Source organism: Haemaphysalis longicornis, unplaced genomic scaffold (assembly GCF_048455015.1).
Source record: "Haemaphysalis longicornis isolate Haplotype H1 unplaced genomic scaffold, Haemaphysalis longicornis Haplotype H1 scaffold_9, whole genome shotgun sequence".
In the NCBI taxonomy this organism is placed as follows: domain Eukaryota; kingdom Metazoa; phylum Arthropoda; class Arachnida; order Ixodida; family Ixodidae; genus Haemaphysalis; species Haemaphysalis longicornis.
In genome coordinates this window covers 7780871-7807866 of record NW_027526460.1, presented here as the reverse complement: position 1 = coordinate 7807866, position 26996 = coordinate 7780871, and the positions used below count along the sequence as shown (strand labels likewise).

Here is a 26996-nt window from a genome sequence, read left to right as displayed (position 1 = left end):
TGCCTGGAGTGTTCTTGTGTATTAACCTGGAAGAAATCTGAATGGTGTAGTTTGAAATGATTGTGAATTAGCTGGAAGAGAAATTTTAGTCTCTCAATTTTTGACCTGATTTCCAGACTTTCAAGGTTCGCTGTTCTACAAAGCTCAGTGGGGGAATAATGCCGACGATACTTATTAAAGATAAACCTCGCTGCAAGTCGCTGTATCTTTTCTATTTTATTGCAGTTGGACTGTGTGTAGGGGTCCCATACAATTTTAGAGTATTCAATAATTGGCCTGACTAAGGTCTTATAAGCTAGGCACTTGATATCAGGAGGGGCGCCATAAAGGTTACGCCTAAGGCTGTACAATGCTTTAGTAGCCTTGGAGCACACGTAGTCAATGTGCGTATTCCATCGGAGATCGGGTGTAAACAATACCCCCAGATATTTATATTTCTGTACGCGCTGAAGCCTAGTATCGTCAATCTGGTAGTTATATTCTAGCGGTGTTCTCTTCCTTGTGACTGACATAAACACCGTTTTTTCAGCGTTTAAAGTAATTTGCCATTCTTTGCACCAATTACTAATTTTTCGAAGGTTGTCGTTCAAGTTAACTTGGTCACGTAGTGTCTCAATTCTGCTATAGACAACACAGTCGTCGGCAAACAACCTGATTGGAACCGTGACACAATTCGGTAAATCGTTTATAAAGAATGAATTGAACAAAGTGAAATGAGAGCAAATGAGATCACAAAGCAGGTGAAGAATGAGTGAGTGTGTTTTAATTTTCCGTCCCCCCCCCCTTTCTCTATCGCTCTCTTCCTTTCAGTCCTGGGTTGTTGCAGCGCGCGAAGTCTTCTTAACGTGGGGCGTTTTCGGAGCCCTGGCGCTGCACGTCAATAGTCACAACAAGTTTTCAAGCAACGTAACAAGGCAAGCACACACGCTTTCGCTTTTTCATCTCGCACTTTATTCTGTTACCTACTCGCAATTTCTCATGAACTTCTCTCCCCCCCCCCCCCCCCCCCAAAAAAAAAAAAAAAAAGCAGCTTCTGAGCTGTATTTCCCGGTTCTGAAGGCTATATTACCGAGAAAAAAAGAACTACTCGTAATGTTTTGATATACAAGTGATCTGGTAATTTTTTATTCCAGCTTTAAAAAAAATAACTCATGGAAATTATGCGTAATATGCTTTAATTAACCACATGTATTACGGGGCGACATTGCCGTGTCGATGTGAGCATTCGCTCCGAGCATTCTCGCTAATCGTCTGGCGACAGAGAAAGTCGCTACGCGGAATGGAAGCGGAGCTGCGAGAGTCACAATTCGGAAGAGCAGCAGTCAGTAGCGCGCATGCGTCGTGGGCATGACTACCGTGTGCTCTGCTCTTTCCCTCAACATGACGGCGCCCTTCGTTCATTCTCGCTCTTTCTTCCCAGGAACATGATATGCGTGGCGGTGCTGGTGGGCACCGTGCTCGTGCTGGTCGCGATGCTCTTCGCCAGCGTGGCCCACCTCCTGCAGGCGCACGGGATGGTTCTAGTCAGCTCGTCCTTCGGTGAGCGCCTCTCCTCCTCCCTCCGTTGCGCCGCCTTCGCGTCTCTGTTTTGCTCCGGAAGATGATGCGTGCTTGCCTTTAGCCATTTAGTGGTCTCAGTGGAACGACATGTTGTCATTCATCGTCATCATAAACGTTAGATCCTGCATCTCATGACCGGATCTCAATGTCTGAGGAGCGCGACCTTGGTTCCTGTCTCTACGAAGGAAAGCGATGCATGATTAATACACCACTCACATGTCACCGTGTTCTGTGTGCTCACTAATTCTGTCAAAATGGAAATTAGCCCCGATTTTTTTTATTACGCCACACTATCGAGTAAGAGCGGTTACTAAACTGGGTGATGAAAAAAAAACAAAAAAAAACAGGCCAATAAAAAAAACCGTAAAGTGAACGTGTTGACATATCTTCCAGCTGTTATCTTCGTTATCTTTTTCCCCGCCACTGCGTTTTTGTACCGCAAGACCCCCCTTTACTGTTATCACCTCAATCCCCTGTCGACTTCTCAAGTGAAGGGTAGGCTTCACCGCAGTAAGCATCTTAGTGCGGCGAAGCCAGCTTGGGGTAACGAAGGCTCCCGTCAAATATTAGAGGCCAGATTAATAAGAAGCGTTATTCTGGGGCTAGGTGGCCAATACGTTTAAGAGGATGTTCCTGACCTCTATTGAGTGCGAATTTATTGTTTTAGGATTTACATCCATAAATTGCAGACTGGTAGCTTGGAGCTCTGCAAGATTACCGTCAGCAATAGCGTAAAAACAAGAGCGAATTTTAAAGAATTCGTAGAGATTTCACTTGTTGGGTAAACAGTAATGTAAATCAGGTAAACGAGGAGTAAGCTAAGATTTATTGTAGTGGAAAGCTATTATTTACGTTATTATTCACACTGTCACGACAGCATGTAACACTCCCGGTCTGTAGAGCTCGGGCATAATAACCGTGAATAAGGATCCCTTATACATTGAGTACATGTTATTTTTGTACAATACCTATATTTGAAGACAATTTACGTATTCGAACGTCCTATTACACACGTGCTGACTTTGCGAGAACTTAGTTAGCATGTACTCCGTTTCAAAAAGTCTCAGTCAGGGCAAGCTTAAATTAGGGCTTAAGTGCGGTGTTGGTCTGTTTAAGTTAGAAAACGTTTCTTATGAGGAAGTGTTATAACTATCAAGGAGGTAACTTGTAGGATCAACTTTGATTTTACTGAAGCAACTTGAAAAATGTGGTTCGTCCGCGGAAATTTTGTTCCCTCGTGGTCTATACTATATTAATTCAGTACCTGATCTAGAACCACATATTCATGGCGATTGCAACCAGCGAAACAGGTCTTTCTCTATGCGCATGATTGGCGATGCATTACGTTGATAGGGGGTGGTGGGCATAAATTTCGAGAGAGAATATGCTTAGAAAATCTGTACATAAGCTCGGCTTCGGGTACCAGAAAGTTATTCCTAAATTAATAACCGGTCATCGAACATCGCCATTTATTGGCTCGTCGAGCTGATTATTTACGCCAAGCCCTGCGCGAGTTGCCAGGAAAGCTGATGCCGGCTGTCCCGTTGTCGTTCTTTTTGTCCACGCCAATACCGCAGAAGAGGAGACGACGGTGCGGTTCCTGCAGTCGGTGAACGGCTCGTGGCCGCCGATGACGCAGTCGGCGCCCGTGAACCTGCTGGCGGGCGTGCTCCTGCAGGGTGTGCGCAAGCACAACCTGCTCAGCGGCTACCAGGTGGCGCGCTTCGCCGTCGAAGTGTTCCCCGCCGCGCTGTCGGCCGAGGGAGGCAGGAGCATCTCGCCCTTCTGGCCCATCTGCTTCTTCGTCATGCTCGCCTCGCTGGGCCTGGGGCAACTGGTACGCGCCTGCCTCTTCCTCTGCCACCGACACGGTCAAGGACGCGTATTTGGTGTAATGTCCCGAAGCGGGACGCTCCACGTGAAGCGCCACAGAGTTCTGTGCGTGCTTCACTGCGGAGCTTTGCAGTAAGACTAAGCAGCCGAACGGCCCATTTGCTTTTTTTTGTTTTGTTTTTCTGTGCTGCGCGCAAATGGCAACAGTGCATCATTTCGGAATCAGTGCAGAACATGGGGCGCCTCAGTAGAAAGCTCGTGGTTGGTTCCTTTCAGGGCAGCTGGCGGAAGCTAGATATTACTTGAAATGTATTTCTGTAGAGTCTGCTCTCGCGCGTCCCTGATACGCCTATAGTGTTACAAAAAACAGTCAGCGTGAAAAAGGATCAAAGTTAATTAATAGATGCACATTTTGGGGGTGTGTTTCGATGGACGACGTGGATCTGGGTAAATCGAATAAGAAAGAAAAGAAACACTGGCGGGCGGCTGTTCGAACCGATAGTACGAAAATATATTGAGGCTGGTGTGATGCTGCGACGGCATTGCGAAACTGCGCACTGCGACTATGTTATAATGTCACGGTAATGATGCCTTGTCACCCGCCCCTCCGTATGCCAGACGAAGTAATTACAAGAATAACTTGCGCGGTGGTAATTCCGGCGGTTTCCGCGGATACGTGTCGAAAAGTACGGCACCATGCGGCTTCACAACAAAAACACGTACAACACACGCGAATTGTGCTCAGATCTTTTTTTCTGGAAACGCTGCCTTCAACACAGCCGCGCACGCATCTGGCAACCGTTTCAACTCGTCACGGAACCAGAAGAGGTCACATAGGAAAACGCAAATATTCGAACTAATTGTCCCGGAACCATTTCTGAAGGAACTTTTGGTTGCTTCTCTTCAACAGTTAGAAAGTTTTGCTTTTCTCGGTATCCTGCGCCTCCTTCCCATTCTCACACTGCTGGGTTTTGTCTCCGTCGTCTTCGCAGTTCATTGCGTAGGGCGATCACGGCCGGATCCTCACGACGTCACTCCCACTACTCCTTGGCAGTGACCTACTTACGAGGAGCAGTCGGGGTAATGATGATGAATATGACGACGTTACACCGCGGTTTCTCGTCAGCTTTTTCTTTAACTCCTGGTGCATTAATAACGGCCGCGATTAAAACGCGTGATCAGCATTCCCATCATTCTCGACTAATAGTCTGTATGTGCACTCATGCGCTGCCGAGGCGCATAATGGGATAGAGCGGCTGGTTGACACGATCTCACTCAATGCACCCCTCACAGCTGCGCTCTAGAAGGGGCAGATCTCGCAACGTGTTTTCGCGGTTATTGCGTCTTCGCTGGCTTCAGTCCAAAGCCAGGCCTGAAACCTGTGTGAGGTAGGTCCGTAGCAAATTGTTGCCGCTAAAAAGGAAAAAAAAACGCGCTGTTGAATCTCAGGCAAGCCGTGCTGTGCCGTTAAAGCTTGCCGTTCGTTTCTCCTTCACTGCAGATTTGCATCTGGAACTGCATCGTGGATGCCATCGTCTACCTCCGACCAAAGTTTTTCACGAAATGGAAGACGATAGTCACCTTCAGTAGCTGCACAGTTGGGTTTCTTCTGGGACTGTTCTTCGCCACCGATGTAAGTACCATCCCTGCGAAAACCACGCAAGGACTACAGATCGTTGCAGTATACTTTTTTTTTTTTGCGCCTCAAACTGTTGTTCGTTCGCAAATAAAAAACCGCGCCCTTTTCGCAGGCGACCCTGCATGTAATGCTCTTCTTGGACGTGTGGCTAGGGTCGCTTTGGTGGATCGTCGCATTGTACTTCATCATGCTCATAGTCGTGCTATTTATACAAGGTAAGCCGCTTTGTTTTGCGTTAAATGCGGAGGGAAAATCCTCGATTCCTTCCATGACTGGTCTGTGGCTTCGTTTCAGGTAAACCTTTTGGAACTGACAAGCTAGTCAAGATGATCGTGCAGAAAGAGGGGTCAAAGTCCATTTACCTGACACTGTTGACCTTTCACTGGAACGTACTGCTACCTATAGCCTTCTTGGTGAGTGGACTCATCATTCACAGGTTCTTAATTTGAGCACATCAATTCTAATTTTGTGGTTAAAAAAGAACAGCCGCAATTTTGGTAACTTGAAGACAGTGCAACTACGATAGCGTCTCCTGGCATGTCGTATTGTTGTTAGCAGCTGTTTCGAAGGTGGTGCGGTATAAAAGACGCGTAGAAAACTGGTTCATTCCTCTGTCATAGGAATCGGTAAAACACGAGAGTGAAATATACAGCGAAGACTGTGGCTAAGCATGATTTGCGGGTCGGCGGCTGTCTTGTGGGTGGATTTGGCGAGCGACGTCCTGCTGATTGGTCGATTCTCCAAAGGTGTACTGGCGTCATTTCCGTGACGATATGACGTCAGTGAAATCTTGGTGTATCCCGGCATAAAACAATGTCGCGTTGAAATATAAAACCAGAAAACGAACAGCCCTCAGTATAACGTACTCTTTATTACTAAAGGTTGCTTCCCCGTAAACAGACCCTGTGTGCAGGGGTGCACCCTTTACAGGCCACCTGCTTCGTTGAACTGGCGTCACTTCCGTGATGGATGTGACGCCATTGAAACATTTTTGTATCCGAGAATAAAACACTTTCGTGTTAAAAACGTCAAGGAGAAAGAAGGAAGTCCCTTGTTTTTTCTTTACTCATCTCTGTCCGCACCTGATGTAACGTTACAAACTGTAGCGGTTAAGAGGAGGCGCTTCCTCTAAAACTGTCATGTTGGCTACGTCGGAGGACGCGGTCAGAGCACATGGTCAAGGAACACGGCGGGGGAGCGCAGAAGTGCTGCTCTTTTACATTGCGACCGCGTGAGAAAATTTCCCTGACGACTGCACTTGTTTGCACTCATCCGTCATCGCCTTGCCCTCCTCCTCGCGAGCAGATGCTGTCGATCGCGTTCATGCGGTCGGGGCACCTGGCCATGTTCTCCCCGGAGTCGCTGTCGCTGTTCTACCACTACTGGTCCCCCTGGGTGGGCTCCCTGTGCGTGCTGCTGCAGACGCTCCCGCTGCTGGGCGTCGCCGTGGTGGCCGTCGTCGAGGGTCTCAAGATCGTCATCTTCACCAAGGGCCAGGCACAGATGCACGAGGTCAGTGCTCCGCGCTTGTCCAGGGCGGCCGAAACACTGCGCCACTTGCGCTGCCGGCTTGTGCGCTAGCAGGCATAATACATACAGCCTTGGTAATGGGCACAGCCGGGGTGTGAGCACGGATGGGAGTTTATTCGAGGAGAGAAAAGGGCGCATCCGCAAGCGGTGATCGCTGGCGTTATTTGACGTTCCCGCTCCCACCCCGCTAGTTCCACGGCATACACAAGGTCCATCGAGATAGAGGCGCACACTCGGAACATAATTTATTACAGGGTGAGACACATACAAAACACATTTACGCTGCAGTTCGCAAAGTGTAAGCACCTAACGCATTTTCGCGAGAATCGGGGCAAGGGCAAGGGGATCTCGGCATACTTTTTTTCGCACCAATAAGGTGGCATTTTTCTGGATCTCGTACAGCTGGTTTTCTTTAATACTTAAAGGTGTGTGTGTGCGGCAGGAGGGGGGAGGGGGAGGGAAGGGGCACTGAGCAGTGACAGTGCTCGAAGATCTATTTTCTTGGGAGAACTAGACTCTCCTAGCGAGCATTAGCGTTTATCTGTGCAGGGGTTTATCGAGAATTTCGATTTTTTTTTTTTTTTTGGGGGGGGGGGGGTGCCGAAATTCTTCTGGGGGAGGGGAGGCTGTTGGGGGAAGGGTGTATAAATTCCTGTACAAGGTGCTTGTGGTTGTGAAATCTTTTTCTGGGGGGTGTCGCAATCCTTCTGGGGGGTGTTGGGTGTGTTGAGGGGGGGGGGGGTGTAAATGCCTGGCTACGCCGTATAATACCGATGCCGCCGATTCACTCATTCGCCAAGCTCGAGCGCAATCAGCGCAGTAACGAATAAAACAGTTAGATTTCTTTGTTATTTTTCTCTTGAATTTGATCAAGTGACCCACCAGATTACTAGGAGGAGTGTGGACAAATTCCATGCGTTGGGTTCTTTGTAATGGAGAGGCTTGTACTGCCCTTTTATGTTACTGTTACGCCAAACAAATAATTGCTATTTTATTTCTAAACATAAAAACAAAATACGGGACGGTATATGATCCGTTATCGCTGACTTGGCAACAGTCAAAACTATTATTTCTTTCGCTAGAAAGCAGTTTTAAACTGCGCGTCATGCGAAACTGCGCCTGCTGCAAATTCACGGGGATTTCGCGCCACGGAAGGTCGGCGAAATTTTTGCTCTATTTCACTGCCGCAGCAGCCTCCATTTGCAAGCTGTTACGTAACAACACACCACTTTTACGCAGGCTGAAGTTGCCAATGTGTGACATAAACATTCCCGCCAACTGTTTGAATTACGTCACGTCTTCTCATTCAATCTCAGAGAGGTCATGACTTACAAGCCGTATTGTTGTTGAATAGCAAAAACAGACCTACATTGTTATGTGCGCTGAATTTCGTCTAGTTTTTTATTGCCGGCCAAGAATGATGCGCTTTCAGTAGAGAGAAATAAGGCAAACTTTACAGCTCGGGCTATCATGAAACGTCAAAATGACGAAAGCACACACAACCGCTTTGTCAACCGGAAGCGCGTGACTACAACTGAAGGCCAACCAGAAAAATCTTCCGGCAAATTCACAGTTCACACTGAATTTACGGCGTCAAGAATAGGGCCCCAGGTACGCAAACGCGCAGCGCTCCGCAGCAGACGAGCCTGCGCGGTCCACCGGACTCGCTGATTTTTACGCACGATCGTCGCCGATTGCGTTACTTTTTCTTTTTGATCGGCAGTAGTTGAAAAGTCCTTTTCACCAAGTGTATTAGTTTATCGAAAGAAGCCCTGACTTCAAATTTCACTTCATACGACCATCGGTGAACCTGCGAGTGGCAGAGCGCCGTCACCGTCCCAGCAGTTACCTCGACGCCGTAAACGTATTCAGCGCTGCAAAGCTTTTTTTCCCTCATGCCAGGGTGATCGCCGGAAGAGATCAGACGCGCCAGGGATGGGCTGGAGACCATGTCGCAAAACAATCTGGAGTACCGAGCTCATTTTGCATCTGTAAACATTGGGTCCTACGGGACCGTCGCAGCTTTGTACTACCCGGAAGTAGTATACCCGGCAGCCAGTTTGCCTTCTTATTGATTGATTGTGGGGTTTAACGCGCCGTCGCAAGGCAGGCGATGAGGCGGCGTAGTGGAAAGCTCCGGATTAATTTTGACCACCTGGGGATCTTTAACGTGCGCCGAAATCTCGCACACGGGTGTTTTTGCTTTTCGCCTCCACGGCCGCCACGGCCGGGAATCGAACCCGCGACCTCGTGCTCAGCAGCTTGACGCCTTAGCCACTGAGCCACCGCGGCGGGTTGGCCTCTTATCGTGTGGCGCCGCCTGGATAGCGATGGAGCCCTAATGCGCTGCACGCAGCCCGCTTCCACAACTCCGCCGTTCACAACGTGACCGGCGCGCTGCGTTTTGCGAAGCTCTTGCCCGGGGCCCAGTCGAAGTGTAGCGGCTTAGTGTATTAGCTTCAGTGTATGGGAGATTTATCATTCAACGGATTAAAAACAACAACATGAGAACGCTTAACGTCGTGCATGTTGTTAAAGACGGGGGCCTACGAGTACGGCCCAGCTTGTCGAGGTAGCATAACTGGGAGCAACAGGCGAGGGAGTGAGCAGTTTGACTCTCGGGTACTACCTCACGGTCGTAGCCCAGTAGGTAAGAGGACTGACACTAACTCAGTCTGGTCTACCAGACACAGGCTCGAATACTGCCGGTGCGTGTGAGATTTTTTGCGATTGTAAATGCTATGCGCGCGGACGCGGACGGACATTGTGCGGTCCTAAGGTACTCCGCACCTAATAGCAAAGTTCGCATGCGCAGAACGAAGCTGCCAGTGCAACCGTCGTCTGCTAGGATGTTGCCACAATCACGAAACAAGCACTTTCCACTGGTAATCAACCGGCTATCTTCATTGCCGCGTGCGTACAGCGATTTCTCGTGCGCCTCGCTCGCGGCAATGAGCGGAAAGGGGTTGTGTCGCACATTCGGGAACACCCCAACGGACGACGGTTGCACTGGTGGGACCATTCGGCAAATGCGAACTGTGCTCTCTATTCTCGCTCGCTTCGCCGCTTTCTACCGTGGTAAGGCGCTGACCCACCCGCCGGTCGACGCTCCCGTGATATTATTAAAAAAATCGGCGGCTTTACATCGTGCTTTCCGGGGGTGGAGCCCCAGAAATCCGGTGTTGTCAGGTGAGTTATACGTGATATGCCGGGGTCCCGTGATCTATGAAGTCGATTGTGAGGGCTGTTGCCAGGTGAAGGTACCTAAATCAGCCAAGACCGGATTTCTGGTGAAGCTGTGGTGGTACGGGTGTGCGTCAGGAAACCAGAGCGATGTTGCAGGCGGAGGGAGGGGACCGGTCACAGGCGGTGGGTCCAGGGGAAGGGGGGCCGTGGGAGGTAGCCATGATACGAGTGCCTGGAATGTAAGCACAAGCTTGTACATCGTGCTTTCCGCGGTGTCGAGCTCCGCGGGAGCTTGCAGGAGCTTGTTGGAACACGCAGGGTTCTTTCGCTGTGCCGGTTTCCCCGCAACCCAAAAACTTCTCCGCAAAGCACAGAACTTCGCTGCGAACGGCGTAACTCCGCTCGCCACAGGGCGACGGCCTAAAGACTCGCGCCGATTCGTAACAGTGTTATTTTAAGAGGGCTCGGCTGACCAATGTCTCGTAGTCCGGCAGTGCACGCTTTACTAAAAAGCGCTGTAGGTCCGTAGTTGAAAGTGGGCTCTGCCGCACCATGACTCCTAGTGTGGCGGTGCACGCTTTACAGGAAAGCGCTGTACGCCAGTAACGCGCAGAATAGACTCGAAGAACGAGTGCGCCAGCCGAAACACTAAATGCTAACGTATTTCGAACAGGCAGGATTTTCCCACGCACTCTTTGGTTGTGCGAAAGCAAGGAGGTGTTGGCAGGAGCTTCGGAGGTGCGCGCGGAAGGCCTTACTGCATAAATATGATTCTAAGATGGCGGACAGACGTGGAGTCTCCATCTTCTACCTTAATAAAACGTGTTGTTTGGCAAATTGGCTCGCGAAGCGCTCGTCCTCTACTCCGCCGTCCTTGACATAACTGCGCTAAACGTTGTTTCGTAATCGTCTCTTACCCGTTTTTGACCATTGAAAAAAGACAGAGAGAGCAAACGTTTACGGTTTGTACACGACGGCCGTGGAAGCTGGCTTCGAGTACGTTATCGCGCTGTGCGTACGCGCTTTTCCTACCCCGTGCACGCCACCACGCTCACGCAGTATGTGAGCCAGTTATATTTCTTTTATCCCATACATTACTTATGAAAACGTAGCCTTGGCAGAATGCAATTAGGCGCGTTACTACCTCGTCGCACTGCTCAACGGGACAGATTGCTTGGAAAGTGCAATGAGGTTGACATTTGCGTCTACATTGCGATTTACAAACCAGGGTTCCCGGATAATCGATTCTAGAGTTTCTCTTTGTTTATGGCGAAGCTAAAATTCAAAGCAGGTACACACCTAAACCATTCTAACGTCTGTAGTTGCTCGCACGTCAGTCTGCAAAAACTGATCTCTTCTTTCTACTCTATGCGATCACTTTAAAATTGAACTGCAACGACCCTTGACTTTTTTTTCAGAATTCAACCATGTGCTGTAATGCTAATTAACGCGGAGGCTTTAAAAAATGTTTTATCGCACAATTACTCGCGATTTTCTTCACGCAGGTATCCCTTTTCTTGTGAGCATGCTAACACGAATCGAAGGAGGCGAGCGTAACTAGTTTACTATGCGGGTGATTTTATTACACCTCGCTGATTTCAATATTCTGTATCTTAATTACTTCAGCAAAATACCGCAAAAGCCGCTCCATTACACTGGCATCTACAGAGGTAGGAATCCCCCTGTAGGGTGAGGTGGGTTACGATACTACGAAAGGAATTCAGAGCACGTACAGTGCGCTATAGAGCTACAGACAAAATAACATTGCCTCTTCCGCGCTGCCCTTGAAACAGTAAATTGCGTCAAAAAATATGATAAGTAGCGCAAATAAACGGCACACAAGAAAGGGGACACGAACAGGCGCTGCATACGCAGTACGCAGTAACGCATGTCTGTTTCCTTTTCCTTGTGCATCGTTTATTTGCGCTACTGATCATGTTCTTAGACCGTAAACAGCTTGCGCAGCATCAAGCTCTTCTAAAGTACATTGCGTAGGGGTCGCATTCGTTGTAACGCAACTTTCCACTCGCCGACGCAGCGTATCGAGTCCTGGTGCTGCCCGACCTTCGTCTCGACGGCGCCCGCAGCGGAGACGCCAGCGGCGGCGACGGCGGCGACGGAGCCCTCGTCGCAGGCCGGCGGCGTATCCAACGTGGCGTTCGAAGAGGACGTGCCCCCGAAATACTCGCCGCCGCCGTCTTACTCAACCGCCACGGCGCGCATGGTCCTCAAGGAACTGCACAAGTGCCAACCGCAGCCCGCGGCGCCCACGAGCAGCGGGCTGGGATCGCTCTTCGGCCGCGACCGGGCCGATAAGATCCGCCTCAGTTTCTCCGATCTCCAATTCAACCTGGCGCCGCGGAGTCCGTCGCGGGACAATTCCTCGGACGCGTGAGACGTGTGGCTCTCGAAGACGCGCTTCTTGGTCGGAATCGCGCTAGGGGGAAGAAGGTGGAAACGTGGCGCAGAACTGAGCGCGGCGTCTCGTTTGACGACACGACAGTCGAGGGTTGCTGTGAAACGCAACTGCGCCTTGCCTCTCGCAGTCAGGGTCCCACTGTCGGCGCGTTTTGAGCGAGGATCGCAACTCGTCGCCGCACAAACTGAGGAGTTGTGCCGTTAGATCGACATGCATTGTGGTTCAACTCATTGATCTCTCCCAGGTGAGCAGCTTGTGGCCGATGCGCTATAGCTTCGGAGTGGGGTCCTTGAACGCACCTGGCAGTGCTGCGCGTTGCTTATTTTCCCAACCGTGCCTCAAGGAAGTTCCCTTTCCCTGCGCGGATTTACTTCTCTAAATAGCGCTTTTTGACGGAAGTGAGACTGAGCGGACATAAATTCAGGGTAATGAATGGTCACGTAATCGTCATCACCTCGGCGTTTTCGAAGTCAAGATTGATTTGGTGAAAACCGCCCTGAAGTTTGGCATGTAAGTGGCAGGTGGTTTCTAAGATGACTTCTTCAGGGCATAGGAAGCGTAACATATACAGTCGCTGAAATACGCTCCCCTCAGCAACCACTGGGCATTTTAATTTTTTAGTGCCGGTCTTATAGCTGCAACAAGAAAAAAAAAAATCCAGAGTAAAATTTCATGTTGATTTCCCGTGACACACGGCTTCGTACTTCGCGAACAGCGCTGGTCACTATGTGATAGCACAAAGAAATAAGCGTTAATTCATCGTAGGAACATTCAACCTCAGTGCATGGGTGCACTGGCGTCCACACAAGTGACGAGTTCGATAAAACTGCCGTGTTTGTAGAGCACTAGCCATTTCCACAGTGCTTACGAGGTTAGATGGGAAGTCAAGGTGTAGACGTCACTGTTTGGGACCTATGGAAGGCACATTATTTGGGAGTTTGCCATACACCACCCTCACTTCGGTTTGCCTTTGAGAGTGATGTGCTGTGTGTTGGTTGTGCGAACTAAAGATTTGCAAGAACTGCAGTGTTCCGGTGCACATTAAGCGTGGACTGTAACAATCATGAATGTAATGTGCACCTTAGTTGCATGCCGTTGAATTGTGGTTATGTGTAAAGTACGAGCTCATCTTTCCCGCAGTTACTGCTGCTTTTGTAAAAGTCAAAAATGCACCACAGAGTGCTCATCAGTCACAGCTGGCAAGGCTGTGCACAGGAATATTATGCAATATCTGATGCATGCAGACAGACTTAGCTCTAGACAACAATCAGTTGACAGGTTATGCTAGACGATCATGCACTGGAATCTTTGAAACAGTAGCTGAACTGGGTAACATTCATAAGTATGAATGTTACCAGTATCAATTAAATGGGGGTGCCATTTGCTGAGCAGTCCCGTTTACAATATCAAAGAGCTCTGAGGTTCTTGTTCTGCGTGGGCGGCAGTTCGAGTTATTGGCAGTTTCCTTTTAACGAGGGTCCGCTACAGTGGCGACTCCAGGAGGCACGAAAAGGCAGTGAGGGTGATTGGCTCCCTCAAAAGTAGCAACACCAGGCCTGCTACCTTCTAGCTCCTGGCCATGTCCCGAAATGGCCCCCTCCCTCTCCCGTGAAGTCCTTTCGCAGTGTATGAAGGGAAGTTACCCCCATCCCGTGGGCCACTCTGGCTACACCGAATGTACAGCCGTGCAAGCCCAGTGGCGGCGAGTGTCAGGGGGACCACTGAAGCGCAGCTGTGTTTTGCACTTTTACATTTTCATCCCCCAAAGATAACAAACGGGGCAGAGCTTTGCGACCACTGCAACGTGACCAGAACATATCCGTCAGTGCCGCATACTCACTTTATTTTACTGCCAGCAGAACACCACGCTGGCTTGCAGCCGTGACAACCAATCATGGCAGGCAGACGTCTGTAGGACGAGGCTGTCTGGTCCTCCAGGCTAGCTTGTTTGGACCCGGTTGTTGTAGTAGCAAAGCCTTAGGACCAGAGAGTGACACCAAAAAATATGCACCCAACAACAGGACCCTCTTGCCTCGAAAGCCTTCCCGCACGCGTGGCGTTCATTCCCGCGACGAGTACAAAGTGGCAGGGCTACGTGTGGCCTCTCTACTGCCATTCACTGCTTCGCCTTCAATCCATGCACCAATTTTCACCTGCACAGTTCAGGCTAGCTGCTTCAAGCACACCTGTCCTTGCAAAACACAAGTTCTATGCATAGACACGCCTTAGCCTCTGCTGCAGTGACCCAAGGCTCCCCCTCGACAGTGCGCAGTGCTTTGTTTTTGACGCACTACAAGCACCACTTTATACAACTGTTATGGATGTATCCACCTCCTTTGGAATGTTTCTCTCAGGGCAGATAAAGCTGAACAAATTTTTCCTGCACAACGGTTTTTGGCAGCACAGTGCAGCTTGTATGTGTTTATCGGACGCACTTGGTAATACTAGAAATGTACCTTTCCTTGCTTGCCGCCCGATTGTTCATGTATCTCCTTTTTGTTGCTATAGAGCATAAAAATTTTGCGCGTAGGATGTTGACAATTTTCACGTATACCGGTGCTATGTTGCGATGTACAAGGCAAGAGACACTTCAGAATTTTGTGCGTGTGTGTGAGCATGTAAATACATGTAAATATTTGTGTTGATTGACAGGGATCAAGAAAGCAGAGGAAGATCAGGAGATGCCCTGAAATTTTAATTTAGGTCGTGCTTATATTTAAGGCTGCTGGTACGGAGCAGAGTGGTATAGCCAGCATGCCGCCATCTTCAAACACCGTATGGCACTCAGCGTTAAGTGCGAATTGGCAATTTAAATGCCAACCAATGCACACAGTGAGCATGTGTCCAAGTAATCTGCACCTGGCTGAAAGCCACGAGGGATAAAAGCAGGCATGCACGCCACCCGCATAAAAACAAAGCAGCCACAACCTTGGCTCACAGAAATAATAGTCCATAGTGCAGCTAATTACATAGCCTCTGTTTCACCTAATAGCTAGAAGGTGAAGTTTCCAGAGTAGTTAATGTGCTTGTCATTCATCCCTACACTAATTCCTATCTTCATTCTTTTTCGCTGCTGTCAGGATAAGCTTTAAAAAGAGGCACTACATTTGAACTAGACAGAATAGGACAAAAATAACAAACGACAAGCACAGATAAGCAGCCGTGCCCCTTTCACCTCATCCCAGCTTGATGCCCTTTTTTGTAAGCTGGCAGCTTTGATGAGAAGGTTATACCCCTGTCACACGGCAAATCTAATGTCATTCAAAGTGAATGACATTCGCTGCTAATGACATTCGTTTCGGCCGTGCAAGTGTACACGGCGAAACCAATGTCATTTGATAGTGATAGCGGTGACAATTAGCGAGCTGGAAAAACCGCAGAATTATATTTCGGGCACATCTAGAATGTTTTCACACGTAATATTTAAAAAAAAAAAACCATAAAGGATTATTTTTTTATAAATATATTAGGAAAATCGCCGGTTTAGGTGATTTTGGTGGACATCAGTAGGCATCACAAGCCGAGAAAATCTGTATTAGGGTAGCACGTGCACTGGAAACGAGATTTTCTTTTTTGTTAGTACTTGTTTGTCTTTATTTGAACAACAACATGTAGAGGAAAATATAAGTTTACTGAAAGTTTTTGGAAACAGTATTCCTTGGTTTACTACTCAATTAGTGACGCGCCACTGCGGTCGAGGCTACTCATTTGGCCGCTAACATCATAGCGTCCTCGATAAACACGCACCGGTGTTGCCCCCAAAACCGACGCTGTGCACAGTGCCCCAGGACGGTGCGTACTGGTACGGAGCGTTGATCGAGGACAAACGGGGAGGTTCTAGAAATCAACTCATAAAAACGTTCACAACTGGCAATACAGCACTGTAATGAGACACAGCGCTATTAAAAAGTGATACTTATTTAAGGCCAATGATTATATGTACACACAACTTAAATCCGTCACACACGCGGAACAACATACCGCCACCGCTTCCACTAGACCATACTTTTCTTTCCTCCATGCACTAAACATACAAGCTACTTCTCATCTTCGTTTGAGACATAATGCGAGTGCCTGCTTTGTTCCACCCTTCCGTTACAGCAAAACAAGTTGGTCTAAGCACTAGTAGGTCTCATCGTCTAGGCAATTCGATCAAACGAAACGAATGCTAATCCCCAACTGGCTGGCAATGCATGCATCTCTGGCCGTTGTTACCGCCCGTTCGGAGCTTTTCGCATCGTTGCCCAATGAATTTGCAAGCAAGTTATCATACAGATCCTTCCACCTTGACACGTGTGCGTCGATGTGCCATTGCTGCAGCTGACGGCAGAGGAAGCCGCTTCGCCGGCGTCGCCAGCGATGCATCTCGGGATTGCACCCCGGCGCACCGTCGACTCTCTCGGTGCGCGGCGGTGCAACCAAAAATTGCCCCGCGACGGTGCGCCCCGGTTTATCGAGGACGGACTGTGCACACCGGTGCGGTTTATCGAGGATGCAAAGGCACACCGGTGTGCCCCAGTGTGGTTTATAGAAGATGCTGCAAGGTCCAGGACCTCAGTTAGCCGCTAAATGTCATTCGCCTCAAATGTCATTTGGTATTCTCGTGTAGCTCCGAATTAATGGCATTTAGAGCGAATGACATTTGCTCTTAATGTCATTAGATCTACCGTGTGACAGGGGTATTGTTCAGACAGCTTAAAAAACGTTTTTATTGCAGTCATTCAGTTAGAATTTAGCACTAGCCCTGTGTCTTCTCTCAAGACTTAATCTTGATTGTTGAGGGCTACATTGGAAGATGACAGCACCTGTTACGTTCCAACTGTTGCAAGAGAACAAAATGCAAAGCGGGTATATAGAATTGCGACTAAGATGAGCCAGCTGACTTGACACTGTGTGGCACATTTCTCGGCTCATGCCCAACACTGCGAAGATTGCACCACAAACTTGGCATTGTTTGCAGCTCCACACTGGGTTGTGAAGGAGGCACCGCTGGTCTCCCTAATGTGTAAATAGAGACACAGCGAGTGTACCACGAGTGAGAACAATCATTTCAATGTACCATGTGTAAAATAAATGAAGTGTGTTGGAGAGCTGTGCACCCACGTATTCAATGTTTCTGTCCACTGGCATAGCCAGTCTTCATTTCAGGAGTGGTTCTTGAGCAGCTTCACGGCCCTCAAACCCCGTCTGCCTATGTTACTAGAACTCTCTACAATTTGCAAGCATTTTTGGAACCCAGGGACGACTTCTACTAGCGGCGTGCGGCATTGCTGTCAGCCCAATACTGCAAATGTAAAGCCTGCAGCTCTAAACACTACTCTTTACTAATAGCATTGATCATTTTTCCAAAGAACATGACCAGGACTACAGCCCAAGTCAACCGGAAAGAATTCTTGTGATAAAACCAAGGCAACCTGTTATATAAAAGCTTGGCCTGGCAGCATCAAGGGGACACCAAAAACAAATCATACGGTACTTGATCATAGATTAATGTTCTGAGGCAACCATGGACATCAGAAGGGGGTGCAAAAGGGGCACTTCCCTCTTCTCCCGCGATGCAAGGGCTTTGCCCCCTCAAGACAAAATCCCGCCAGTGCCAACTGAAGCAACAAATAAGCTGCAGTCGACAACCAAAGCCTCAAGTAAATTTTAAAAATTAGAAAGAAACATCGTCAGGTATGGCCCTAACAATGCCCCTAGACTCAGAGTTTCATACAAAAACAACTAGAGAGGAATCAGGCGCTGCGATTGTACGCCACAAGAGGCATGATGGTATAGTGCCTAGAATATTCTAGGCACTATAATGATGGGTAGTTCTGGATTCGGATTGGCACTCGATTGCTTGAGGAAGTTATTATGGATTGAATCGTGCAGCCAGTTTCGTTCTCATTTTGGACTTACATGAACGCATTTGCATTTGCTTGCCTACGATGGGTGGTTGGAAGAAGCATTCAAAAATACTTTACTCCTTGAACTGCATGCTGCGCACGCACTGATGCCGCCCTGAGTAGAATTTTTTATAACCAGAGTTGCGAATTGGGTGGGTTATCAATTCATTGCCGGCACAGCGAGCATGAAAACACAAATGACGGCGCTGTGTGCGGCAAAGTTGTCTGCGAATTAGGAGTTGCGAATTGCTTGGAAAAGCCACAACCCTTGTGCGAACGCCGGCTCCTACGGCGTAGAACAGCAGTACCGCCGGCTGATAGGAGCGCTGCTTGATAAATGTCACTAATTCAGGCAAGAATAACTTCTCCAAAAAGTAGTCGGTTTCTTTTTTTAGGAGCAGAAAACTTTTCTTAATATTAAAAACTACAAGTGTCGAAATTTTTACATTTTACAAACAGTTTTTGGAGAAGTCCGCTTCCCACTGTAGTTGGCGGCAAATGGCAAGCCTACTCCACAAACCTCCTCGACTTTGCGTCTGCTTTTTATTTAAATGCGGCATTTTATCTCGCACAAAACCAGTTTCTGGTCGCTAACTTCCTTGTTTGCCATGTATGTTGTAAACAACGAACCGCTCAATAAGAGTTTCGGCGACAAAAAACACAATTTGCGCAGCCTTAGGCCCGTTTCGATCCTACGCAATCTGGTTCCAGAACTACCCATCATTCCCATCAAAGCGTAAGCGCAGGCACAACAGATATGGGGATGATGTGTTTGAAACCTTCTAGTAACCTAATTCTCCATTACACTTCATTTTTCATGCTTGTCCACAACTGCTTTACTCAACTGCTGTACTCCAACAAAATGTAAAGAGGAAAAGCGGACGAGAAGTTGCAGCTTTCGTAGCCAGGTAAAAGTGAGGACAGCATTTTTATTTTTGCAGCAGAACAAAGGCTGACTAGGGCTGAACAAATTGCCCAACCTTCAGCGTTAAAACCAAAACTTAGGTTGCTCTTGAGTGCTCGTTCAATGGCCATGCGAACTGATGGTCAATACCATGATATATAAAGTGCTCTTAAATAATTTCATTAAGACTTCAGTGACAACATAGCACAAAACCTAACTGAGGAAAGGTATAAGTGCATTCTTGCACTGAAATATTTACAGTTCTCTGCTTTACTAAAAGTCAGGGAACTGAAGAAATTTTAAAACAGCATTACTAGCCTAGCATTCCACGACTTCAGTGTGCTTATCAGCCACGCCCAGAACTGACGCTGGCACCAAAAGTCATTAAAAAAAAGGTACTAGAAGGTAACCGATCCGAGAAACATGCAGTGACAGGCAAGTGACTTGACAATAAAATAAATATTTTTACGGCGACACTGTGATAAACATAGCATTCATGTTAACACGGGGGCGTCAAGCAGTGCCAAACAGGGGAGAATGAACAATAGTGCTTCCAAGGTGCAGCGGTCACTAGCAAGGCAGGGCGCTCTTTGTGGTGCAATGCTGTACATAAAAACGTTACCTGAAAACATTTCACCGTACGTCTACAAGCACTGCAAAGAGGTATGCACAGGTGAAACAAAAAGTAAATGGAGCACGGGTTCGTGAAATAAGAATAATTTCTATTTCATGCGGCTGCCACCATAAATAGTGTATGTGCGGCCGGAATTTGTTTTATAACAACTTTTTTGAACAGTAACTTCCAGGTTGCTCGCTAGGCACATGGCAGAGAAATCCCCTCGAAACCTCCCACCCGTGCTCCGTTTACTTTTTGCTTCACCTGTACAAGCATCAAACAACCACTCTGGCGTCCATATCTTCAAGTCACCCAAAGCACAGGTGTCCTTTGCAATCTTTTTTTTTTTTTTTTTTTTTCACTGCTACATCAAGATGTGTCAGTAATGGGCCTTGGGAAAGAAAGAGAGGTGCGAAGACACTGTGATTTCGGGAATACCTTTAGTAACAAAAATAGACTTTCAACCGTAAAAAATAGCCCTGCAAAAGGCGGGTGATCTCTGTTGCCCTAGCCTCCAGACATCGCTGCTTTAAAATATTTTTAACAAAATTAGACCTCTAATGAAATCATCTGTAGAAAAAAGGGGGGGCTTCCTGCTGCACTATCCACCAATGAGTATCATTGGCCGGTTCTTCATTGACGACAGCTTGTCCATGCCAGCATGGCTGAACTTCTTCTTGAGCACAGCGCTGCCAATGATGCTCAGCAGCTCGTCAGTGCTGGCCGGTCTCCGCAGAGCGTCTCTCAGGGAAACCTCGTGGCCACCAAACAGGCACACCTGCATGCAGTGGGGGCAGGACAAAGAAAAGCCCACTACTACGTGGTGCCCTGCAAGGAAACGCTAGACGCACAAAAACTAATAGCTGAAACCACATAGACGCATAAGTACAGAAGTGCAGCCCCAGGTTTGTTACACAACGTGATAGGACAGAGATTGCTGTTAGTGCACAAAGCTTAGGTAACACTGCACCCATTGGCCACACAGTAGTAATTGTCATTGAATGCGGGTTTTCCTCTTCCCGAGAGTGGTTCTCAGCCCTCGGGATCAGGGGTCTGAAATATTGGTGTGCCACAGTTTCCTTTTGGGGACACAAAAGTGATGGAGGGCTACACAGAAAGGAGCAGGGGTATGACGGCACGCGACATACTGTCCAAACACTTTGCACATGCACCAAACGTATGCCTGCCTTATTTTTGTGTATCTGGCTTTACTGAACAGCTGAAACATTGTGCCAGAACCCAACTTAAAGCATACGTTATGGAAAAAGTCAAATGCAGGTGCCATGTGACAAGCCATTTTATGAGGCCCTGCTAAGGTTTGGCAGAAAGGATAAGAGAGAGAAAGAGAGAACAAACTTTTATTTTCCGCAGGACCTACGTCCAGGTCCTAATTTGAAAGTTCAATTCACTGGATCCACGTAGTACAGTAGACTCTCGATAAACGGAACTTCAAGGGACCGAAAAATTTAGTTCCGTTTAACAGGAGTTCCGTTTACTGACAAAGATGTGCAAATGTGCAAATTTATGTGCGTACACACTCTTAATGGCATTTCATGGAACTCTAAGCACTATAAGGTGAATGTAGCTGATAGTTTTATCAGAAAACAAGAAAACTACAAGAGGCTTAGGCACAGCATTCACAATGTTGATTTTGCAACAATGAGTCGCCGTGCACTACAAAATGCATCAATTATTTTTGTTTGAGTCCTAGCAGCTGCATCTTTACGGAGGCTAGAGGCTTCAACTTCGCCAGTGCTTACGAGCCACCGAATTTAGAAGACGGCAACGTGGTAATGAAGCGCGAATAGCAGCACCACGATGGCATGAACTAGGCAGCAGGAGCTGAGCCCTGTAACCTCGGCGTCTTGAATCGAGACCGAACAACTGGAACAAGAACTGCGATGCTGCATTCATTACACTAACACGGCTGACCACTAACAAGACGAGGTTTACGAGGCCAACGAGGATAAAAAAGAAACATGGAGGAAGAAAATACAAAAACAAAAACAGCCGGAACCGTAAAAAGCTGATTCTCATGCCAATGGGTATCACAAGAAGTTCCAATTCTGGTTCCGTTTACACGGTGACGCGCAAATTTTCGTTCTGATTACCGGGAGTTTTTTTACGTTATCTGCATACAAAACCAACCAACTTACCGGCAACTGTTCCGTTTCAGCGGTAATTCCGTTTAAGCGATTTTTGTTTATCGAGATTCTACTGTACTCCAAAATGTCCGTGTGGATCCGGTGCACGTGTTTCCTGGGCAGGCTGGATGTTTACTGTCAGCGGGGGAGACAGCCAGAGCTCCCAGGAGGTGATGGAGGCGAGGGATGGGGCAAAAGATGGCGGGGTGCAGTCCCAATGAGAATGAGGGATGGATGGTGAGGAAGAGCCGGTGGGACAGGAAGGATGGCCAGGGTGCCGATAGATGCGGTGAAGAATGTGATGGGAGGGGAGTGAGGAGGTTTGAGCCTGCTGAATGAGGCACGCAGCCTCACGAGTTAGACAGGAACTGGGGGGTGGGTACAGGGTGCGTGATAGGCGTTTGGCGTGTAATTGCTAATGGCAGGAAGCGCGGTGTTGAGTACGAACCGTCGGCGGGTGGTACAAGGTTGGCCAGGACATGGGCGGACCCGGGAAAGGTACTCGGGTGAGCGCGTTTGCTAAGGCGTTTCCGCACAAGCCAGCGTGGCCAGGGACCCAAACCAGTGTGAAGCGTGGCTGAAGATTCAATGCAAGTATCAGAGTGACGAAGTCAGTGGTGTGTGGGTGGGTCTCGTGGTGAGCGAAATTACGAAGGGCTGACTGACAGTCGGAGAAGATATATACTGGCGTGGTGGTAGGAACAGTGAGAGTAGCGGGCTCTACTGCATGGGCAATGGCGTATTCTTCGAGGTCGAATCCAGTGGGGAAAGAAAGGAAAGCGTGGCAGTGTCTAAAGAAGGGAGTAGGAGAAATGAAGCCGTGCCCGTTGAGTTTGAGGGGATGTCGCTGGCATCAGTGAAGTAAACGATTGAACCGTGGGAGAGTAGAAAATTAACTCGTTTGGAGACGGCCTGAACGCGCAGTGCACGACGAGCAGGGTGTCGATCAGGGTTCATGCTGCGGAGCAAAGACTCAACCCGTAAATTAGCGAAAATGGCCCAAGGAGGGAGTTCCGGTGGTATGGGGGGTAGTTGCGAAGTGGGGTAGTTAAGTGTATTGAGAATAGCACGACCTTGGGCAAAAGTCTGCAGGCGTTCGAGTTGGGCCTGGCGATGGCACGCGATGCGTTCTTCAAGAGTATTGTATATCCCGAGTTCCAGAAGGGTGGCGCTGGGGACGTAGGAGGGTACGAAGCCCTTGCTTGAGAACTATAAATTTCAGGCAATAGGCTAATGGGTCCTTTTTTATGTCTAACACAAATAAACTGAGTAGGCATAACACACAGTAACATTGATGCATGTGAGTAGAGCAGTTCTACATGACATAAGGTTCTTGTTCCATTCCTACAACCTGTAAAATTTTGAGAAAAAGAGGGGGGGGGGGTGGCGTAATAATGCTTTGTTTTAAGTAGGCTTCGCCCATGAGCTGAAGCCACAAAACTCTTTTTAAGCAAGCTTACATTCCCCCATACCTACACCGGCTCCTTCAACTGAGTGAACCACCTGAGAACAGCTCTGGTCTGGTATTGACATCCCACGGATTTTTCCTAGACACATTCCCTTGTGCAAACTGAACCAGCAGTTTCAAACTGTTAGTCAAAGGCACAGTCACGAAGCACTGACTCCATGCTGATGTGCCATTTTTCGAACACAGAAATAAATGATGAATCAATTTGTGCCTACACAATGAGGATCAACATTTGCTAGATAAGAGCACGCCATTTGTGGTAGAAAAATGTTCAGACCCCATGAACTGAAATTTTCGCTGCCTCAGCCGTCTACTTCCGTTCCAAAGTGGAAACAGCTGCCAGCTGAACCCACGAGATCCGTGAGGACAAGTGCACCTGCGGCTATAATCGGTACAGCTGCTTTTAATGGGATCAGAAAAGTCAACGACTGCCCCATAATACAGGATTTTCTATGACTTGGAGCACTTTTCTCTCATGCCTTTTTGCAAAAACCCACATATGCCAGTAAGCCTCATATTGAACTCAATGAGGTACTATCAGCACAGCACTGTTAAGGAAAATGTAGAAGTAGCTGCCAATTTGCCAATTTCTGCACAAAATACCATACTATAACCAACTGCAGCGCAAGAAGTCATCCAAGTTACATGCTTGGACAGGCCATTTTGGACACCACTGCCACTGGTTGATCTCGTGGCAAATTTTCTCTACCTGAGGTCTTAACAGTTGTGAGAAAAGATAGAACTGAACTTCCAATGTCAATAGTGCTTCCTGGTGCCTATTTATGAGCGCGTTGTATGCAAAGTGTTTTTATGTAAATGAGTGCAACTGAATGTGATGAGTGCACCATCTCTTCGGCCAACAGAAACAGAAAGCAGTTCAGTGACCGGGCGGCCAGTACAAAGGACTGGGTAGCCTCTCTGTCCCTCAACGATGACACAGTCTCTGATATGAAACTGAACTATTCTGGAAGGACACCTATCTAAAGGTGGTTTTCAAATAGTTTTTTGGCTCACAGCATCTAGTTGCCAGGAAAAAAGAAAAAGAAAACGCATAGCAGAGGTGCATTCTCGGTCTCTATTTGGCACTCATTTTGTCGCAGTGAAGGACGGAGTCAATAAAAATCAAACTCGATCCCCATTTCCAGCAAACCAGCAGCAACACCTCCGGTTAGTTGGCATGAACCCAATGCTTCACCGCACGTCAAGTTGCTCCCTGAATAATCGGGACACCCAACTTCTTCGCAGATGTTGTGGTTCCCTACAGCACCACGATGTGGTGCTAAAAGCCTACTCACTGAGCTATGTCACTGCAGTGTCACTCAAAGTACCTCATTAGCTTGCTCAGTGACTTGTTCTCATGATATGCCTTGCACTACTATAAGACACCTCTCCCCTTTGTTGGACTATGAGGGGGCCTTTCAGGCTGGTATCAAATGCCTGAGTTGACCTTAAAATGTACCTTGAATGAACAAACAGTTTGCCTTTTTTTTTTCCACACAGAACCAAATCAAAACCATGCTCTACTAAAGGTAATGACTAAGCTTAAGTAAAGGCGCAAACTATCAACTGCTCATTCTTTGGAGCACCTTCTGCGGCTGTGTAGATTGATTGTAGGGTTTTAACGCGCCGACGCAACGCAGGCGATGAGGCGCGCCGCAGTGGAGGGCTCCGGATTAATTTTGACCACCTGGGGATCTTTAACGTGCGCCGAAATCTCGCACACACGGGCGTTTTTGCTTTTCGCCTCCATCAGAAAAGCGGCCGCCGCGGCCGGGAATCGAACCCGCGACCTCGTGCTCAGCAGCGCAACGCCTTAGCCACTGAGCCACCGCGGCGGGTTTCTGCGGCTGTGTACAAGTGAAAAGAAAGACACTGGAGAAAGAAAGTGGGGAGAAGGGTAGTTGAGACCAAAACAGAAAAAATCGCACAACATATACAATCAATGACAGGTGAGGGAATCGTAGTGTGATGAAGTTATTGAAGATAAAATACCGATCTTCCCAACAAGGCTTCGGAACCAGAAATCTTCACAAAGGCTGGTCAGAAAGGCCGTATGATTGCTCTGCTGGAAAAGCACTACAGTCAAATCCCGCTACAACGAAACTGACAGGATGTGCAAAAGATTTCGTTGAAGCGGAAATTCATTGTGGTGAAATATGCCCCAACATACCACAAAAGGGTAAGAAAAGTTCCTCCTTACATTATCCGCATCATAGATTCCACAAAGCGATCTTTAAAAAAAAGGAGCGATGCCAACTACGTCGTGCTTATTTGTATAACAAACGTACCAATAATTATCAAACAGTTTTTTACCCGCACATAAAAAGCACATTACCGGGAGAAGAAACGCAGTCACAATACATTGCCGTGCAACAAGGCACATCTACCGAGCTGATTATTTGCAGATAGCTGCAAGGTCATCCGAAGCCCCCTCTTGCTTGTGGTAGGAACATGCCTATTATCTCATCGCCTGACTGGGCACCGAGACATCTGACCTAGGAAGGCAAAGAGCGTGCTTCCCTTTATCGCGAGCGCGTGCTCGCGGTAAAGGTTAGTATGATGCGGTTCCAAGCCTAAACAGGGAGGCATTACTTTTGCTTTAGAAAAGATTTTGAAGAACAGTAGAATAACTGCAACGACAACTGCTCAGGATGCATACATCACTGCACAGCACCACCAGCACTCATTCACCTTGATTTCAGCTGGATACGGATTAGCTGTTGTGGGATTTATAGGGGTAAAGTAGGTTGGTTACTTCCCCCATATAGGTAATACCAAAGCCGGCGACGAGAGAGACTAATCAGCCTTTGTCTTCTCGTTTCGCCCATCAAGCAAGCTATTTCCCACCCCGCGGCTGCGCGCTGTACCGCACCAGCCGCAGCAGGCCGTGGCTCGATGGAACAAAGGAAGCGACAAGTGTTTTCGTTCATTGACATTTATTACTGAATAATAAACATACAAAGAGCATGCAGGCTAGCTGGTTGACGGCGAGGATCTAGTTCCTCGCCCGGGCAATTTAAGGGAATCGAGAGGTTTGACTCATTGCGACAACAGTCATCTCTGGGGCGCCTCACTGCGCTCGCGCTTGCCTCGCTGGGACGCCGATGGCAGCCATTGTCGCCCTCCTTTTTGCCCGATCCTCGAAGCAAGGAGGTCGCCAGGCGCGTCCTGCCGCCTCGCTTCCCGAGCTCCAACTTCCCACCACTTGCATCCCGCGCGCTCTCACCGGCCACATGGCACTCCTTCGGCGAGGAGGTAGATCCCCCTCGCCGACATCTCGCCAAGCAAATTTCCGGGGAGCAAGCAGTGCGGCGAAGCCAAACGAAAGGGACCGCGCTAAGGTCGCGTTCCCACACTGTAGGGCATCGTGTAAAGACGCCTCGTGTAAAGACTCCCTGCCACATCTTAATCACTTCCCAACAATGGTGTCCATCTACGAGGTTGCTCTTGTTCTTGGTGGTGTGGGCGCATGTTTTAAGTGGAGAGCACTTTAGGCACTCGCCTTGTCGTCCTAGCTCTCTCGCTAAACCCAAGTATATAGAGCACCAAGGCGGCATCCCGGAGTAACGCTGTTGTTCGCGGCGTCTTACCCCAGAGGCTTCGAAAGCCAAGCGGTTTATATAGTCATAAGCGTTCGAAACTCCTGAAACGCTGGCGCTTGTTGTACATCTTCCCGTTGTTTAGTGCAAAGAAAACTATAGGTACATTTGAGGAAAAATATACCAGCAGCGCCTGCATTCCTTTAGTTAAGGACACCCGTTGGGTTGGTTTTTACGATAGTAAATGCAAAATGAGGCAGTGCAACGCCT

General features: G+C 48.2%; 2 protein-coding genes across 7 annotated transcripts in view; one reads left to right on the top strand and one right to left on the bottom strand.

Annotated features, from left to right (window-relative positions):
• Nucleotides 1-17278, top strand: part of Bdg (sodium-dependent transporter bedraggled) — a 210753-nt gene extending 193475 nt beyond the window's left edge. For all 4 annotated transcript variants that reach the window (XM_077682554.1, XM_077682552.1, XM_077682551.1 and 1 more), the window contains 8 exons: nt 811-914; nt 1421-1539; nt 3138-3397; nt 4895-5026; nt 5145-5247; nt 5327-5445; nt 6338-6544; nt 11787-17278. In XM_077682554.1, coding sequence (XP_077538680.1) covers nt 811-914; nt 1421-1539; nt 3138-3397; nt 4895-5026; nt 5145-5247; nt 5327-5445; nt 6338-6544; nt 11787-12143 — 1401 coding nt within the window. In that variant the 3' untranslated portion in view covers nt 12144-17278. The remainder of the gene's footprint in view (nt 1-810; nt 915-1420; nt 1540-3137; nt 3398-4894; nt 5027-5144; nt 5248-5326; nt 5446-6337; nt 6545-11786) is intronic.
• A 2718-nt stretch (nt 17279-19996) lies between these two features.
• LOC144151489 (molybdenum cofactor biosynthesis protein 1-like) overlaps nt 19997-26996 on the bottom strand; it is a 37685-nt gene continuing 30685 nt past the window's right edge. For all 3 annotated transcript variants that reach the window (XM_077682557.1, XM_077682556.1, XM_077682555.1), the window contains one exon: nt 19997-20353. In XM_077682557.1, the coding sequence (XP_077538683.1) occupies nt 20177-20353 (177 nt within the window). In that variant the 3' untranslated portion in view covers nt 19997-20176. The remainder of the gene's footprint in view (nt 20354-26996) is intronic.